The sequence below is a fragment of the Pipistrellus kuhlii genome, unplaced genomic scaffold, assembly GCF_014108245.1.
Source record: "Pipistrellus kuhlii isolate mPipKuh1 unplaced genomic scaffold, mPipKuh1.p scaffold_m20_p_5, whole genome shotgun sequence".
NCBI lineage: Eukaryota > Metazoa > Chordata > Mammalia > Chiroptera > Vespertilionidae > Pipistrellus > Pipistrellus kuhlii.
The window spans coordinates 17131183-17149318 of record NW_023425551.1 but is presented as its reverse complement, the minus strand read 5'-3'; the positions used below and the strand labels follow the sequence as shown (position 1 = coordinate 17149318).

Sequence of the window (18136 nt, the reverse complement as noted above, 5' to 3'; positions counted from 1 at the left end):
AGGACCCTGTTCTCTCCCCTCATGCTAATTGTGTATTTACCTGTCTACTTACTGGTTTATTGTCAACTTTTCTCAGGAGGCTGTAAACTCCATGCGATAGGATCATGTTTGATCTAACCCATCCCCGCATTCCTTTTCCTAGAACACCTCCCATTCCTACTACAGAATAAGTACTCAATAAGTATTTGCTAAAATAATAAATTGGTACACGGTCCATGGTCCAAAATACAGCCTACATTTTATATCGGAGCCACTGTATTTAAATATTCAGGTAGCATTGGATCTGTTTTATGATATAAATCTTTCCTCTCCTTTATGAATCTTTAATCCTCTCAACTGGAACAGACGAATTCTTTCCCTTATGTTATCACTCTACCTAGTAAACTAAAAAATAAAAAAAAAGTCAAAAGTTTCCCTAGCTGGTTTGGCTCAGAGGATAGAGGATTGGCCTGTGGACGGAAAGGTCCCAGGTTCAATCCTCCATTAAGGCAGGTGCTCGGGTTGTGGGCTCACTCCCATGTAGGGGCATGCAGGAGGCAGCTGATTAGTGATTCTCTCTTCTCTCTCTCCCTCTTCCTTACTCTCTGAAATCAATAAAAATATGTTAATAATAAATAAGTAAAAAATAAAAGCCAAAAGTAGTCCAAAAGGGATTTTATTTAGTAATAAATATCATATTGGATGTAAAATGACAACATAATCCAATTATTGATTACAGTTCAATCAATTCAAGTTCATAAACTGTTTTATTAAAAAATAAAGTTATATTTAGTATATTTTGTTTAGTCTTAAACTACATTATGTTTAGTTTACAACGACAGGAAAGTATGCAATACATTTTGTAATTCCATACCAAATAATTAAAACAATCACAGCTTAAAGTTTAAAGGACAAACCTTTAGCAAACAGGAAATCTAAAATATATAGAGTTACCCAAATCCCCATAATTCTGGATGGCTAATTTTTATTTCTTCAAATATGTTATCTTAATTTTAAATTTAAAAACATTATTCTGGGAGAATATGCACTTATTTGGCAACCTGAAACTCTTATTCTTCCCAAATATAGACATAAAGAAGCAAAAATACAGAAACTACCATACCTGTTGTGATCCACTGAAATTCGTTGAATTGGAAACTGAATTATTTGCATAAATAGTAGATGATGGTGCAAAACCAGAACCTACAAGTAAATAAAAAAGGAATTTTTAAAGTATTTACTGTAAAATAATAAAAATATTTCACTTTGCAGATTCAATTATATATATATATATATATATATATATATATATATATATAATTTGTTATTAATACAGTGAAATTTGAAGTTGCTATATTTATAAGGAAAATGTGCTTGACTCTATAACTCTTGTGATAACAGGTAACATCTAGAACAGTCTTATCAAGGACTGCAACTAAACTTCAAAGGTTAAATGTCTAGTAGTACAGAATATTCAAAGAATAATATATTAGCCAGACTGAAGACTACTTTCAGACTAGTGGAACTCCATTCTATTGAATTTTCAAATGCTCATATCAACTGCATTTACATACAAAAATCACCCAAGTTAAATATCTGGACAGTGTTAGTTTAAGAGATTAATAAGAGAATCCACTTAGACTTAATTGATGCTTGCCTCCCCTGTCATTTCATTTTTGGGTTCTTTCCTTAGAACAAAAAGAGATAGGAACTAGGGCTCAGACTCAATTGGGTTTATACTGTAATACTAAGGTAATCTAAGGCTTAAGGGCCTTCTAAAATTTACTATTAGGAAATTTATTCAATGATTTTTTAAATTAAGGCAAACAAGTGAACTATCAATTTGCAGTTTATTATTTTTTAAATATGTTTTTTAAAGATATGTTTCTTAAGAGGTGAAGGGAAAGACTATTTAGGCAGCTTATTATTTTACCAATGGGGTTGAATAGTATGCAATTAACACAAATTGTCCTGACCCGGAATGTACAATATGAACGTACGTGGGGAAATAAATGAAAATGTCTCTGTGGTCTCTGTCACATACTTACTGAGGCTATAGCATGTGAACAAAGATATTTCTCTCTACATTCTAGATAAAAAGAGACCTGCCATGTCAGCTAAAAAAGCCTAAGTAATCATTTCATTTTAGTCAATTGACTCATGTCTATTCTAGTTGCTTCAAATATGTTAATATATCCCCAAATTTTTGACTCTAATAATATAGACAAAATGACAGCTAGGAATAAGATTTTAATATTTTTATTATGTCACTAATTTTTTTCTGCAGTAACTACACAGTGATTAAAAAGAATTTTTAATTGGAGTAAAAAACAAGGGGAAAAATTAAACAATGACCACATAGGAAGGATTTGGGGGGGTGGTATATTTAAATTATATAAATATTCTTATTAAGAAATATAGTGTCAATATGGGAGAGGGATTTTAGGAATGAACAAAAAAATCATCATTTAATGATAAATGGGACTTAGAAAGTACTAACTCAATATTAAATAGAATAAAAACAGCATAACACCCTTAAAAAATACTAACAAGGAAATGGTTGTTTTGTCATGAATCTTTGAAATCACTTAAGTAGATGCTAAACATGTGACTGCTGGCATGGTGACTGGCTCAGAGGTTGCTTTGCTTGGATCAAGTTTACTATCAATTTGACACAACTTAAATTTAAGTATTTAAATTGAGTATGAGTCATATAATCTTGATGTATATTCAACTTTTTTTATCCTGTTTCTTTGCTGATGAAATTGTGTGATATAATGTTTAAAACTATCTTCATGACTGTATAATTCTACTATGAAGCCAAGGAGTCTCATTCAAAGAATCTGTTTTCACATAACACATCTCCTGTGTTTCTACTTACCTGGCATCTGGTAAGAATAAGGTGTCTGGCCTGGCTGTGGGGTGGAGAACCCAGGGCTGTAACTGAGGCACCCGCTCTGTAACGGAGACTGAGTTTGTGGAAGTCCACTCTCTGTCTTGATGCCTGGCAACATCACACCCAAATCTGTTTGGAAAATACATGTGCAAACCATTGAGTTACTGAAATGATCTTACTTCCATGTGATATATTAGAATATACAACTGCCAGCAGGATTACCAGCTTATAACCAAAGGAGAAGAGAGAAGACGTGAAATACCGTAAGTGGGCAGGCTGTAGGGCTGTCCTGTCTGTGAGTAGGCTGTGTAGACTGCTGGCTGCTGCATTCCCGAATACTGAGTCTGGCCTGCATAGGCAGACATTGTTTGAGCTGCTGGTGTAGAAAGAATGTGTGGATAGGGCCTAAATATCAGAAAAATAGCATTACTGTGGCAACAAAGACTGCATATTAATTCAGACAGCTTAGATTCAGTGAAACCTCATAATAGCCAGGAAGTAATCCTCTTCTTTATCCACAATATAATTTTCACAGTATAGGAAAGGACATGAGTCTGAATGTCAGGAGCTCAGGTTCTGATACAAACCAGGCTAGTGACCTTGGACAAATACTTTAAACTCTCTAAGTCTATACCTTCCTGAAAAATGAGAAATTTTGGTTTAGATATTATATCTAAAGTCTCTTTCAGGTCTATAATTCTTATTTATATCAAACATGGCAGTCTACTTAATATATATTTCTTTTACCAATCAGATGAGTAATTAAAAAATACAGCCCAAACTATATATTTCCTATATATATTAGGAAAATGGAACACAGGCAAGTTAATTAATATGCTTGTGAGTATATTTCCAGTTGCTGTGAGTGACCTAATACTATGCAATGACTACAAAAGTCATTAAAAGTGCTACCAAGATCTAAAATCTAACAACAACAACAAAAGGTAGGCAGCTAGCTTTTTGAAAATAAATAGAATGCCATTCCCCTCATCATGCCACATTTTATAGAATGTTCCCAACTGGATATCCAATCCCCCACCTATTCTTAAAGGCAGACACTTTAGCTGCTGCAGAAAAGAATGCTTAAATGTGTATGAATCAGGGATCCCAAATCTTGACACCTCTGGCTGACTGCAACCAAATTTAGATATACAATCAATACAGTTAAACTTGAAATTTCTACCACTTCCCTCAATAAGTTGACATTATTTATAAAAAAAAGTACAGCATATTCTTCAAAAATATATTTATTATGACTTGAAATCTAAAAAATATATACTGTGATGATGGAATAGATTATAAAGTGATATTTGAATAAAATGTAATATTTTAGGTTTGTTTTAAGCTCAATAGCATTTTAGGGTTTTCATTTAAAAAATCAGTGTGCCCTGTTTTGAACTTGATGCTTTCCTCAAGGTATACCAATATCTAGGATTAAATGAACTTTTCAGATAAAAAGGAGTATATCTCTATTTCTAGATTTATACAGGATATATATCTGTCCAACTAATCTATCAGAGTATCTATCTATAACACATTTATATACATAAATGTATCCCAATTTAAAGTTCTATTGTGTGACCACATATTAATAAAGGTAATCCTGAAAAATTATCTAACAAATCTGAAAAAATCTACTGACCACTTACTTGGAAGGATAGAGCTGTGGGGAATATTGATGTGCTGATCTGGGACTGTAGCCACTACTTGTTATTACTGTAAGACACACACAAAAGTTCAAAAAGGTTGCTTCATAAGTATATTTCATTAGCGTATACAAAACCAATTTAAAGACATTATCACATTAAAGGCATATATCTAAAAATTCACTGATTTTCCAAAAAACATGAATTCATTTTCTAAACAGAAACAGATGCCCATTTTATTCTAACTGAACTGCTTCAACTTTGTTCTAAGAGCATGAAGTGAATTCTTAAAAATCATTCACCTCCATTATTCTTTCATTTTCTCAAATAAGTAACATGCTTTTATGTATTAATATGCTATGGATAAATATATTTAATTATAGGTGATTATTCTTTCATGATGTAAAGGTACATTTTTTTCCTTTGCAAACTTTATGTTTTAAATTCCAAATATGATGCCAATACATTACCCTTCCTCCATATTTATTTTAATATAATTATAATAAAAATTAAGAAAAAATGTGACAGTCCACCCTTGATTTTCAAATTGTCAAATGATATCATATTCTATTTTCTTTCTTTTACCAATCAGATGAGTAATTTAAAAATACAGCCCAAACTATTCTACTATTATAATAATTGCAATATACACAGACTGCATGGGTGATGATGCAACACTTAAAAAAAACACACACACACACAAACCATAATTGCAAAATGCTGTAGCAACCTTATTTACAAAAATATTTTGACCTATCAGAGATAGAACTTTTTTGAGAAGAACAGAAAGGTGAAAGCCAGGTCCTGTTAATATTTCACCTAAACATGCAGCCCCAAACTGGAATATGTCCAAAAGTTTGGAAGTTTCTCTTTCCTTTAACCATCTGCTTGACTAAGACGGATGTATTGCAAATATATGGGCTCTACCGTGTTGAGGAAGTCCCTTCAGAGCCAATCCATACTGGGCAAGCACACAGAGTGTCTTTATTAGGCCATCTGCTGTTCATTCACCTTTCAAAAAGATTAAAGTAGTACACAATGCAGCGCTGGAATTAGTTTAGTCTAATCAATCATAGTTATACTTCAAAGTACTACATCCTTTCTAAGTTGTTCATAATAATTCTAGAGCTAAACTTTTAGAATTGTAAAAGTGACAAATAGGTTTAGGTTGCTAACTATTTCATGAAACATGAGATTTTTCTATATCAAAATGCTATTAAGTGCCCTTGTGATCTGCTACTTCATAAACAGGTAGAATTTAATGTATTTAAAATGCTATTTGGCCTGTGAACCCTGGGGATTAAAGTCTATTATAGTTGTCATAGCAACAGTATAGAAAGTATGTTTTCAAGAATATTATGAATCGATTTTGAAAATTATTAATTATGACTAGGGTGTTATGTTGTAAATATTTTCAGCAGCCATTATTTAAGTGTGCTTATTATGTGCAGTTGAAAATACATTGACTAATGAACCATTAATTTTCTATTTATTTTTACTATACTACGGTCACTAACATTATATAATTTTAAGTGTGACTCCACAGGAAATTCAGTCTGATTCATTAATTCATAATAGTGAATACTGTTTATCAAAAACATAGTTGAATGAGGTTTAATTCCATGACTTTTTATTTATAAAACTTCACTTGAGCACACTCAAAACTTAGACTATTCTAATCTTTTGTTTTCATGGTTGTGAAACACAAGGATTTTCCAAAGAGATATAAAATACTGAAAAGAAACATTCTCTGAAGCAGCTTTTATTAAATAAGCCAAGTAGCAGAATTATTTCAGAAAAATCCATATGGTTGAACACAAGTATGAATATATAGGATCCTTTCTCCCTCAAAGAATGAATCTAGAAATCTTTAGAATAATGCACTCATAACAGTATAAAGGGTCAATTAAAATTTCACATTAATGTCTATATATTCATTTTCTAAATATAACGTAAGATCTTTGTTTTAGAAAACTAGAATGTTTGCATAAAACTTGGAGAGTTTATTCTTCTTAACTAAAATTTCTACATTTCATTCTAGCATAAAATCTCCGCAAAACTGATAACAACAATAAAATTTAAAATGAAGTTGAGCTTATGCTGAACAAAGTAAAGACAGTTGCTACCCAGGCAGCCTAATCTTCAGTATGACTTCTGGAGAACCATGGAGGCCTCCCCCATTGCTATGTAACTAATCTAGACATATTACTCAAAGCACCATACTCATTATACTCCATCATTTCTGCCTATAAAAGTAAGAAAAACTGCTTGCTTTAAAAATTTCCTAAAAACGAATTAGGACAAAATTATAAAGCATATTATCAGGTTCTCCGAGTATGATATCAAGCAATTTTAATGTTTTATTCTTATGATCATGGAACCTTAGCTCAGTGACTGTCAACAGGGTGAGAGGTAGGGGATGCAGTTGGGGGCTGAGTAGAAATTTTGCTTGCCAGGGGACATTAAAAATGTCTGGAGCCACTTTGGGTTGTCATAAGTGGAGGGTGCTACCATTCTCTTGTATATAGATGATAGAGAAGCTGCTAAACATCTTGCAATGCAGAGGACAACTACCTCACAAGAGGAAATAAGTCCAGCTTAGATAGTGCTGCTTTTGAGGATCGCTGACCTAAGTCATTGCTGTCCTAAAGAACTTGGTCCATGGTGTTAGGAATGTTCTATACCTGAGTTATCCGATATGAAAGCCACTAGAAAAACCACATACAGCTATTAAACACTTGAAATGTGACTAGTGTAACTACATGGCTTTTTAAAATTTGTACCAAATATTAGTCAACTCAGACTTAAATAGCTACATATGTTTAGTGGCACTTTATTGGACAGCATGGTCCTAGATAATTCTTAAAAGAAAACAGAGAAACTTTGTTAAAAAAAAAAAAAAAAAGTGTTTGTGTTTGTGTGTGTGTGTGTGTTATTCTCCCCCCCCCATGTTTATATTTTCCTATGGGTATTACAGAAAGACTCCTGAATAGTCCAGAATACCGTTCTAGACTATTTATAGCAGTTTTGATTGTCTGGTCCTTACCACTCTTAACTTCTCAGTGCCTTAGTATTCTTACCAATAAAATGAATCATAGATCTCTAAAATTCCTTCTGGAGCTAACATTCTATAAGTTTGTCATTCAGCTTTCAATTAATTTGTGATATGCTATTTAACTATGTATATCATCAATTATAATTCCATTCCTTTCCTGAAAAATATGTTCATATGCATTTACTTTGTACAAAGTTTACAAGGGTTATAATGAGTAGTAAAAAATGCTAGAGTTAGTTGGTACCTATTTAGCTCCTGGGAGGCAAGTGAATTGCTAGAAACAATATATCAATAGATGAACACATATGAATCTTTATTATTTCTTTCTGTTTGAAGTACTAATATTTATGTAAATATAAGACAAGCACTCCCAATTAGTCTGAACACAGGAAATGGGATCATCTTTATCTTTAAAAATCAAATATATGCTATAATGACATTATTCTCAAGGTTATATGTCAATGCTTTACACAAAGCTTACCACATGAAACCCCTGTCCATGAGAACATGGAAAAATGTAAAATAAAACAGACTAACAGAACAAAGATTTAATTACCACAAATACTTTTCCAGGTTTAATGTTCATCTTTCTGCTAGCTATACACATTCCTCCTCACATTAAAAAAAAAAGAAAAAAGAAAAAAAAAAAAGAATCCTTTCACCAGATAATAAACCAAACAAAATATTGTAACTTTAACTAAGTCAACTTTGTGCGTGTCCTCTGTGCCCACCTGGGAGTTATCAGGTATTGGTATTTAAAAGGATTGATGTTTAAAGACACACCATTGTTCTCTTTGAAGCATTTGAATGAAAGTAGTGCTCTCAGAGGCTGGTTCTAATGCAACCCGCATGTGCTCTCCTGCAGCCCATTAACCTTTAATACTTGTCACTCAGCTGCTTGCATGGGAGGATTTTTTTTTTTTTTTAACCCAGAGAGGAAACAAGGTTATTTAGAAGGAATCAAATGGATAGTTTTACATCTCAAATGTTGGAGGAAAGGCAGTTTGAATGGGCAAGTTGATGGGATAAAGTCAACTATTACAACCTAATTATTAAATTAAACACGGTATAAAATAATTATGAAGGAAGCCAGATCTGCTTAGTTCTGATAAGAAAGTCAAGGGGGATTGTTTTGCTGTCAACTAAAAAAAAAAAAAAATATTTAGCAAGATGATTCCAAATATAATTTCTAAAAATGCATAGTTTTATGACCATCAGTTCTCAAAAAAGTTAATTTATTGCTAAATGTATTTAAAAAAAAACAAAACACCCTATATTCTAACAGCCTTGGTGTTTACGCTGCTCATCCACTAGGAGAACTGTGTGTACCCCGATGTGTACGTAACAACACACGAGCTTAAGGCTTTACCTGACCCAGTAAAAGTGTCAAGCGCTCCATCTCCAGTCGTGGTTGTGGTTTCACTGCTGTTCAAAGGCTCTGTTTTGACTGCAAGGAGAGACACTATGTAGAAGAATAAGTACATGTGAGTTTTATTTCTAAATTGATATCAAAGATGCTGACTGTTCTACTAGTGGTTTTTCTAGCTACCATGGGCATGCAAGAGAGAACTTGAGAAAGTCGATGAGAGTTTTGTTAATTTAGCTTCTAAATGGACATGCATTTGGAGAGAACTTAATCGCAAATTCCTCTGGCCAAGCCAGTTCTCTTGAATCTGGCTTTTCAGGGCAGTCCACCTTACGAAGTTGAAACAGCAGTATTCATATTTGCATTTTTAACTCACCTAAAGCACACTCTGATATTATAGTCAAAAGACAGAAAAAATGAACCATTGGTCAGTCTTCAGAACATTTAATACAAAACATAACAATGAGATGTACTAGTTTATATTTTATTCTCCTCAAGAAGTTATTTTTAAAAAAATAATTGCGTAAGAGTCCAATGGAGGCATACTGAAATACAGAAACCATGGGCATTCTCATGTGATGGGTGAAAAATGAGGTACTCAAATTTTTTGCTCTTAGAAAAGTCTAAAGAGGTGTTGGGCTTTTTTATTTTAATGGCATAATGATTTTTAATGAATTATAGGGCAAAACATAGAATAAAAGATGATTTCTACAGCAATCAGTGTATCTTTTGAAAACTCTTTAATATGTTATTTCCTCTTTGAGGTGGTATATTTTGGCAAAATCCTCACTTGGCAATGATGCAGCCTGGCACACATAATTGTCATTATTAGATGTGAGTCGGGGGAGGGAGGCAGTGGAAAAGCCTCTACTGATTTTGTCACACCATATTTTCCCTCTGTGGGCGGAGCTCTGCTACATATACCACAGCAGCAAGGGAATACACTGAATTATTTTCTACTTAACACCTCTTATGTTTCCTGGAATGATGCACTTAAATAACTTAGAAGCAAGCAGAAAACTAGAAAGAAGAAAGCTGAAGACTAGCCAACCACGAACAAATATGACAAAAAGAATGGTGGGTCAGAACATACCCACCAACCAAAGAAGTCAGTTCGGTTATGCTGTTAGAAAAACAATTAGTGGAGAAACATGCAGTCATGATTACGCTCTCTTTCCACAGGAACAGAACTCACTGGACCCTCCCTTAGCAAGCTCTAAGGTTATTTTACTATTCATCGTTCAATAACGTCCTGAAGGTTTGCTGAATGATTCTAAGAGGTTGGAAAGGGAGGGAGTAAAGAAACTTGTCCTACTTCTCCTAGCAAAAGGGAAATTTAAGGTCTACCTCTTTTTCAACAGCAATATCGTTTGAGGAGTAGTATCTCATTATTTGTATAATGATAAGTAATATATTGAGGTTACTACTTTTTAGTAGTAACTTGGATGGTATTTCCTATTATGCTTATAGCTGATCACTAATGAAATTTACCACCACAAAATTATTTGCTACTATGTAATTATTTATTGAGAGGTTATTATGTGCTAGATTATTCATATTTAACTATTCCTTAAAACAACTTTGATCAATGCAAACTACTATATCCAATTTACACAGGAGGAAACTAATGTTTGGGTGAGCTGATGGGCCTGTTCCATTGCAGGTGATATCAAGCTAAGACCCATATGCAGGTCTTTAGCGCCAAATCAATGACCTTTCCACCATAACAGGCTGTCTTCAGGTATGGAAATGGTTTACATTCATGACAGTGACTCTTCATGATGGCTCAGAAAGTGGTAAGAATGGACTATTTTTAGATGGAGTAACTAGGCACACTTTGATAATAATGAAAGCTCCAAAGTGTGGGAATAGCTAATACTGTTTGTTTTCCATTTCTTCCTCATGAAATATTTTAAAGGACAACAAGAAGTAGCAAGTTTGAAAGCAGATGACAACACATACTTAAAAGGTACTTAATACATTCCAAGTGCTCTTGCTGTGCTTTATAGATATTAACTCATTTACTCCCCATGACAATCATACGAGGTAGGTGGCACTATCATTTTCATTTCTCAGATGAGGAAACAAAGAGGCACAAAGAGGTTAAATAGCTTGTCTATAGTCACAGAGCTAGTGAGTGCTAGAATTTGAGACCAGGGTGGTACAGTTTCAGAATCCAAACTCTCAACCATACTGCCTTTGCATGCTGCACTAACTAACCAAGAATTCTTTTAATCTATGTCTGTATAAAGATGATCTAGAAGGGTATAAAGGCTCTCTGAGATGCAATGTCCACATTTCACTCCTGATATTTATGACAAAAACACCATCCAAAGCCTTCAAAACTAAAACAAGAGAAAATTTCTTGGAACTTCCAAATTCGAAGTGTGGTCAAATTCCTACTTAAACACATCTAAATCTATGAACACTATTTGTAAAGTGCACTTGTAAATGCTTAATAGTAAATTATTATTTTGATTTCAAAAACAGCAATTATATTTTGATGTTGTAGATTAATGAGTCCTGCAGTTTTCTACATGTTCAAAATAAGGGTCTATTTCCATAAAAATAAAATGAAAAAAAACTATATATGGTACTTTGCACAGAAGAAATACTTTAATTGCCTGGTCCCCCTGCCCACTAATAATCCACTTATGATTTGTTTTTAATAAAGCCAAATCATTTTTAAAAGGGTCAAGTTAATTTTATTGTATTGAAATGGCTGAATTTTCACCTTTAAAATAATCTACAGATTTAATCAAGATTGTATGAAATTACTGCCAGGTGTTAGCTATGCCTACTAAACCAATGATTTCCTCCCTTCACATCCCAATCTTTATCCATATCGTCATACACATATTTTCAAATTAAATCTTGTCCCTGAAGTTTATCTTGAGTATTCAAGTACAGCATTGATGTGTATATTTTTTGGAGAAAGTCTGACTTATTATCATAATAGCATTCACGTCCATTTGTTGCAATAGCGCACTTAATCCTTAAAAGAACTGACCCAGTAATTTACATTTTATATTTAAGTGTCCACTTAAAAGAGTGTATATCTACATATAAAATTCTAAATACACTTCTTGCTGAATCACAAAATTAAACATAGCAACTTTGACCCTTTAGGTTCTACAAAGAATTTCAGGAGGATTTAGATCAGGAGGGAGATAATTCATACCACAGGGGAACAATAAGTATTGCCTGCCAGTTTTAATAATTGCTACAGCCTATGGTTTATGTTTGTCTAAATTAATATATTTATTCAAAAACCTATGAGCTCCAAGTATCTTTTGGTCCTAAGTATTGAAAAATAATTTGATGAAGCAATTTAGGGTTCTCATTCCAAAAAGCAAATGTAAGAAGGACTCTACTGCACATGTATATAACATTTAGAAATAAATTAATTACATGTGATTCACTCACTGACATATTAACTATTTTGGATGATTCTTTTTTATGCTATGTAGATTCTAATATACAGGGATGGGTAAAAGTAGGTTGATATATAATAATAATAAAAAAAATAATACAATCATTAATTAATAAATAATAATACAAGAATAAACTGTTACACGAACTCACAACTGTAAATCTACTTTTGCCTATCCCTTTATAGAAAATGCCATAAATCTGATCACAATGGCTGATTTTGGTTTCCCCAAATTGCTCCGAAGCATTTTCTAAATTTCCATGTAGAATAGAATAGTCCCTCCCTCTACTGGTTAGGCAACCCACAGGTTGAGAACCGCTAGCAGGGTCACCTAAGACCATCGGAAAACACAGATATTCACATTACGATTCATAACAGTAGCAAAATTACAGTTATGAATAGAAACAAAAAAAAGTTTATGGTTGGGGGTCACCACAACATGAGGAACTGTATTAAACGGTCACAACATTAAAAAGGTTGAGAATCACTGCTTTATAGAAAGTTTGCTGATCCCTGATCTATATGCTAAGGTATGATTGCATTTATTCTATTTTTATTAATAGTTTTATATTTTAACAATTTTATGAGCGACAAAAATTTGAAAGGAAAATTTAGATACCAATATAAATCTGCAGATGAAATTAGGATTAAGGTGATAAAACATTTTAAATTAAAATAATAGTGTAATATATTGAAACAGCAGCAATGTAATATGGTAGGTTAAGGTAATACTATCAACTAATTCATATTAGTATAAAATATATAACTAAATTTATCTTTTTGAAAATCTCAAACTTAATGGAAAGTTCTTGAAAACACCCTAAATTAGCTTTTTTCTTTTTTATTATAATAAATTTTATGCAATGATCCAATACCAACAATAAAACCCAGGATTAAAAATAAAATAATTTACTGTCAATAGGAGAGATTACGCACCAAATGCCTAGTTTGTATTATAAACAGCCAACATAAAAAGTCATTAAACCTCATCAAAAATTTCATATCAATATGCCACCAAGACTATGTCATTAATAATCAAAGTATAATCTCACTAAAGATTTGCCTTCTGTGGTCAATGTACATATTGTAAATTCAGAAGAATTTATTATCTGACCAAACATTGGAGGATATGTTAACATAATGCATGTTTTATTTTCCTTAAGAATTTGTTGCCAGCTCAGGTGGCATGGCTCAGCGGTTTAGCATCGACTTATAAACCAGAAGGTCTCGGTTCAATACCCAGTTAGAGCACATGCTCAGGTTGTGGGCTTGGCAGCCGATCAATGATTCTCTCTCATCACTGACGTTTCTATCTTTCTCCCTCTCCCTCTTCCTCTCCCTTCCTCTTTGATGTCAATAAAAATATATTTATAAAAAGAATTTGCTGGCCAATTATTATTAAATTATTAATGAAAGAAGGAAATATATTTTGACATTTATTATCAAGCAACTTATACATTTGCCAGGGAAGTGCTATTAACCTTCTTTTATAGAAAAGAATTAAAGCTCAGGAAGGTTCAGTAACTTGTCCAAAGTGACACAGCTCATAAGTGTAGTGACAAGATTCAAATCACATCCTTCTGACACATAAGACCTTGTTCTTCCCAAATGGCCACATGACACTTAATATTAATAATACGAACCAGAAAACTTGAAGTGTAACACTCAGAAAAATGTTTCCAGTTAAGATTATAAGATTAGCCATGAATTACTAAATATTATTTATATATTTATTATTTAATATATTTACTATTATAAAAGTTGCCTGTGTTATATTAATACTATTTTAGAATAGAACATCAGCCAATGAGCTAGAAGTATTTTAAATCTTAAATGTTTTAAAAGTGATCAAATTTGCCGAAACTGGTTTGGCTCAGTGGATAGAGCAGCAACCTGCGACTGAAAAGTCCCAGGTTCGATTCTGGTCAAGGGCATGTACCTTGGTTGTGGGCACATCCCCAGTAGGGGTGTGCAAGAGGCAGCTAATCCATGAATCTCTCTCATTGATGTTTCTAACTCTCTATCCCTCTCTCTTCCTCTCTGAATAATCAATAAAATATATTTAAATAAAATAAAATAAAATAAAAATGATCAAATTTGGAATATTTTGTGACATGAAATTAATATAAAGTTTAATTTCAGAGTCCATAAATAAAGTTTTATTGGAACCTAGTCATACTAATTCATCTATATACTGTCTATGGTTGTTTTGGGAATATGATGGCATTACTGAGTAGTGGAGACAGAGGCAATATGACCTGCAAAGCCTAAAATATTTACTATCTTGCTCTTTATGAATAAAGACCTATGAAGAGAAACTAATTCAGGCAATATAAGTTTAACTATGAAAAGTATATTTTAAGTGTGAAATTGAAAAAAATTGAAATGAAAATTATAAATATAAAAGTAATGGGCATGATGGAGTATTCCTCATTCACTGGTCATATAATCTAATATAATCAAGATTTGGCAAGGTCCAAAAAGGTGTGCCTAGTCTAATTGCTTACTCGTAATGCACATCTGTGATAGGTAGTGAATTCTGTTTAATCTTGAGTTGGGTGATTCTATCATAGTGCTGTGGTATTATATTTATTTTTAAATTTTGATAGTATGTTAACTTTTGATTTAGAAAAAAGGTTTGCTTATACTTTAATACATATAACCTATATGAATGTAGTAAATGTCTATAGTTCAAAATATTTTCAGACAATATTAATTTACAATTTTAAATATATAGCTTTAATCACTGATGTTTTTTTAAATGATGGGATTTTAACTGTTAATGTTACTTTAATTGGAATATTTAATAAAGCCTCTAAAATAGTAAATACCTCTGCCATGCTGAAAAGTCAAAATAAATTAGAAGAAAAATATATAGGTTAAAAAGATAAATGAGTTTGTATGTACACACAATCTGTTTCAAATTCTCTGATTGACATGGATGTGATGCTCCATTAGCCACTTAATAAATTGATGTGTAGTTAGAAGAACAATAGATGCAACATTTTTTGTAAAATTATGAAAAAAATAGAATACTGCTGATAATAAGAACTTGAGATGAGAATAGTAGTTGATATGAAAAATATAGCCAATAGTTATCAATAAACAACTAAAAGGCATGATCATTTCTTCTTTTCCTTTACAAGTATTGGACACAGAAAGAAAAAGGTGCAAACACAGAAATAGCAACACAAAGCAAACCAGAGGGGCAAGTCCACACACCCAAACACATGCCGTGTACCATCATCTCTCATACTTGTTGCAGAAGAGGGGGTGTTGCAACTCAGCAACCAGTCTGCAGTGTTTAAAACAGTCATGTTGTCCCCTGAGAACAGGAACAGTATAAGGGTTCATTGTCTGAGTGCCTGCTCAGTGTACACGAATAGTTTTCAATCTTGCACTGGTTTCTGACCTTTTCGCCAAAAATTATAACTGCATGGTATGACTTTTACATTTTAGTTGGTCAGGTCTGTTTTAGTTCCGTTAAATCTATACACATGATGATTAGTGAATTCCAAGGTCTGCTTCCAGAATGCATGGTTTTTTAAAAATATTATTATTTGGACCATGCTAAGGTTTAAATATTAATGTTTTTACTCCAGAAGTCATCACTAAACAGTTTTATACATTTGCAATCCTATAATTAATTAGCCAAAACTATAGATGCATGTTTAGGGACAGGTAAACATTATAAACAAGAAAAATGTTAATTTACAAAGGGTTTGGTATAAAACATTATTAAATACAGGCAAATTGCAATGCACACAACTTTACAAAGGAAATTTGAGGTTGCATAGTTCTAAAATAAGTGAAAAGAGGTGTATCAACTTCATAAATATTTATTGAAAATTTTAAAGAAAATATGATGTGGCAAATGCTGATATCTAGTAATTTGAAGTTTATAAGTTAAAACAAATTTCATGTAATTTCTCACTTACTGAATAAAATAACTAGATCTATAAAACTTGAAAATAATTGAATAATTTAAAATGCAACTTATGTGTATATCGATGTAGTCTATATATTGTGATGCAAAAATAAGATTATATTTTCTGGCAAATTAATGCATTTTATAAAAACAATAAGGCAGAATATTTGAAATAACTGTTATTGTTGTCATATGCTGTGTGTTAATTATGGGTTAATCAAATGAGGAGATATCTAGAAAAGTATTAAATTCCTATTTTTAAATACATGCTAGGTATTATTCTCTTAGTAAAGAAAATTGCAGCAGATACACCTTTTCTGTTTCCAAATTTACTTTTAAGGAAAACTACATTTTAAGAAAAAATTTTTGGTAGACTTTCTCTTTCTTATAATTCAAAGTAAAATTATAAAATACTATAATTTTTTTATTCTTTGTCTTCTTTTTTTGTAAGAACCTTTTGGCCACCTTTTCCACCTTTTAGAAAAATATCCACAAGGGAAAATGCAAAAAAAGAAGCTTCACTAAAGGCCTTCAATGTTGCCCAAGGCTGTCTTGAATGTTTCCAGTTTTAGAAGAGGAACAAAAATTTCAAGAAAATGAACAGAATAATAAATAATCCATTAACTATATATTCCTTTCATATAATGTTGATTGTGTTATTGCCAGTGAGATATTTACTTATTAGTAGACCCTAACATGAAATTGTGGCAAACATTAAAATGTGAAAATGTGCTTCTGGGTGTCTTTAAGGTTGCACACTTACCTCCTGTCCCATTTGTGGTGACTGATGTGCTGCTGAGATTCGCTTTCTCCAGTTTGGAGCTACCAGGGGCATCACCACCTCCAACAAGAGGATGAGGACTCGCTAGGTCCTGCATTTCCATAGACCTATCAGAGCAGGAAGCAAGAGAGCAAAAGTTGAAATCTCAACAATTACTAACTTTAAAAAAATATGTTTCTATTGATTTCAGAGAAGAAGGACGAGGGAGGTGGAGAGAAATATCAATGATGGGAGCTAATCATAGATCAGCTGATTTCTCAGCAGAAAATTTACAGGCCTGAGGGAGTGGCAGGATAAATTTCAAGTGCTAAAAAAAGAAACCTACAAACCTAGACTACTCTATCCATACAAGTGAACACTAAAGGATTTCATCACTATTAAACTGAAATACAAGAAATATTTCTATTACAAGAAATATTGAAGTTTCTTCTTCAGGCAGAAAATAAACAGCCATAAGCAGAAATAAAATATGTGAAAGAAAAAAAAATCACTAGAAAAAGTGCTTAGAAAAAGCAAACATATAATAAACAATGAATCAGACACTTCAAAAGCTTATATGGTCTGGCTGGTGTTGTTCAAAGGTTGAGAACTGACCCATAAACTAGGAGGTCACTAGTTTGATTTCCAGTCAAGGCACATATCTCTGGGTTGTGGGCTCAAACCCTAGAAAGGGGAGTGCAGAAGGCAGGTGATTAATGATATTTCTCTCTCACTGATGTTTCTATCTCTCTATTCCTCTCACTTCCTCTCTCTCTAAAAATCAATAAAAACAATTAAAAAAAACTTAATATGAACTTTAAAAGAAAAAAATAGCAAAACCAACTATAACTACAATAAATAGTTAGAGAATTTACAAAAACAAAAATTTTAAAACATGGTGAGCCAAACTGAAGCACTTTAGAATATGTTTGAACTTAAAATGTCTATCTGCTTAAAATATACAGCAAAATATATAGATCAATATATATGAACCTCATAGTAACTATAAATCAAAACCTACAGAAGATACACAAAAATTAAAGAGAAAGAAATACAAAGAAAACAACTATATA

At 32.3% G+C, this 18136-nt stretch overlaps 1 protein-coding gene across 7 annotated transcripts in view; it reads right to left on the bottom strand.

Annotated features, from left to right (window-relative positions):
- The window catches only part of EYA4 (EYA transcriptional coactivator and phosphatase 4), a 228475-nt gene that overhangs the window by 42816 nt on the left and 167523 nt on the right, over positions 1-18136 (bottom strand). For 4 of the 7 annotated variants that reach the window (XM_036414925.2, XM_036414926.2, XM_045572997.1 and 1 more), the window contains exons 4-9: positions 17067-17191; positions 8946-9038; positions 4525-4591; positions 3138-3280; positions 2861-3004; positions 1103-1182 (exon numbers count right to left, since the gene is read on the bottom strand). In XM_036414925.2, the coding sequence (XP_036270818.1) occupies positions 1103-1182; positions 2861-3004; positions 3138-3280; positions 4525-4591; positions 8946-9038; positions 17067-17191 (652 nt within the window). Of the gene's footprint in view, positions 1-1102; positions 1183-2860; positions 3005-3137; positions 3281-4524; positions 4592-8945; positions 9039-17066; positions 17192-18136 lie in introns of those variants that run through there. The other 3 variants (XM_036414929.2, XM_036414928.2, XM_045572999.1) reach the window with 2 other exon arrangements.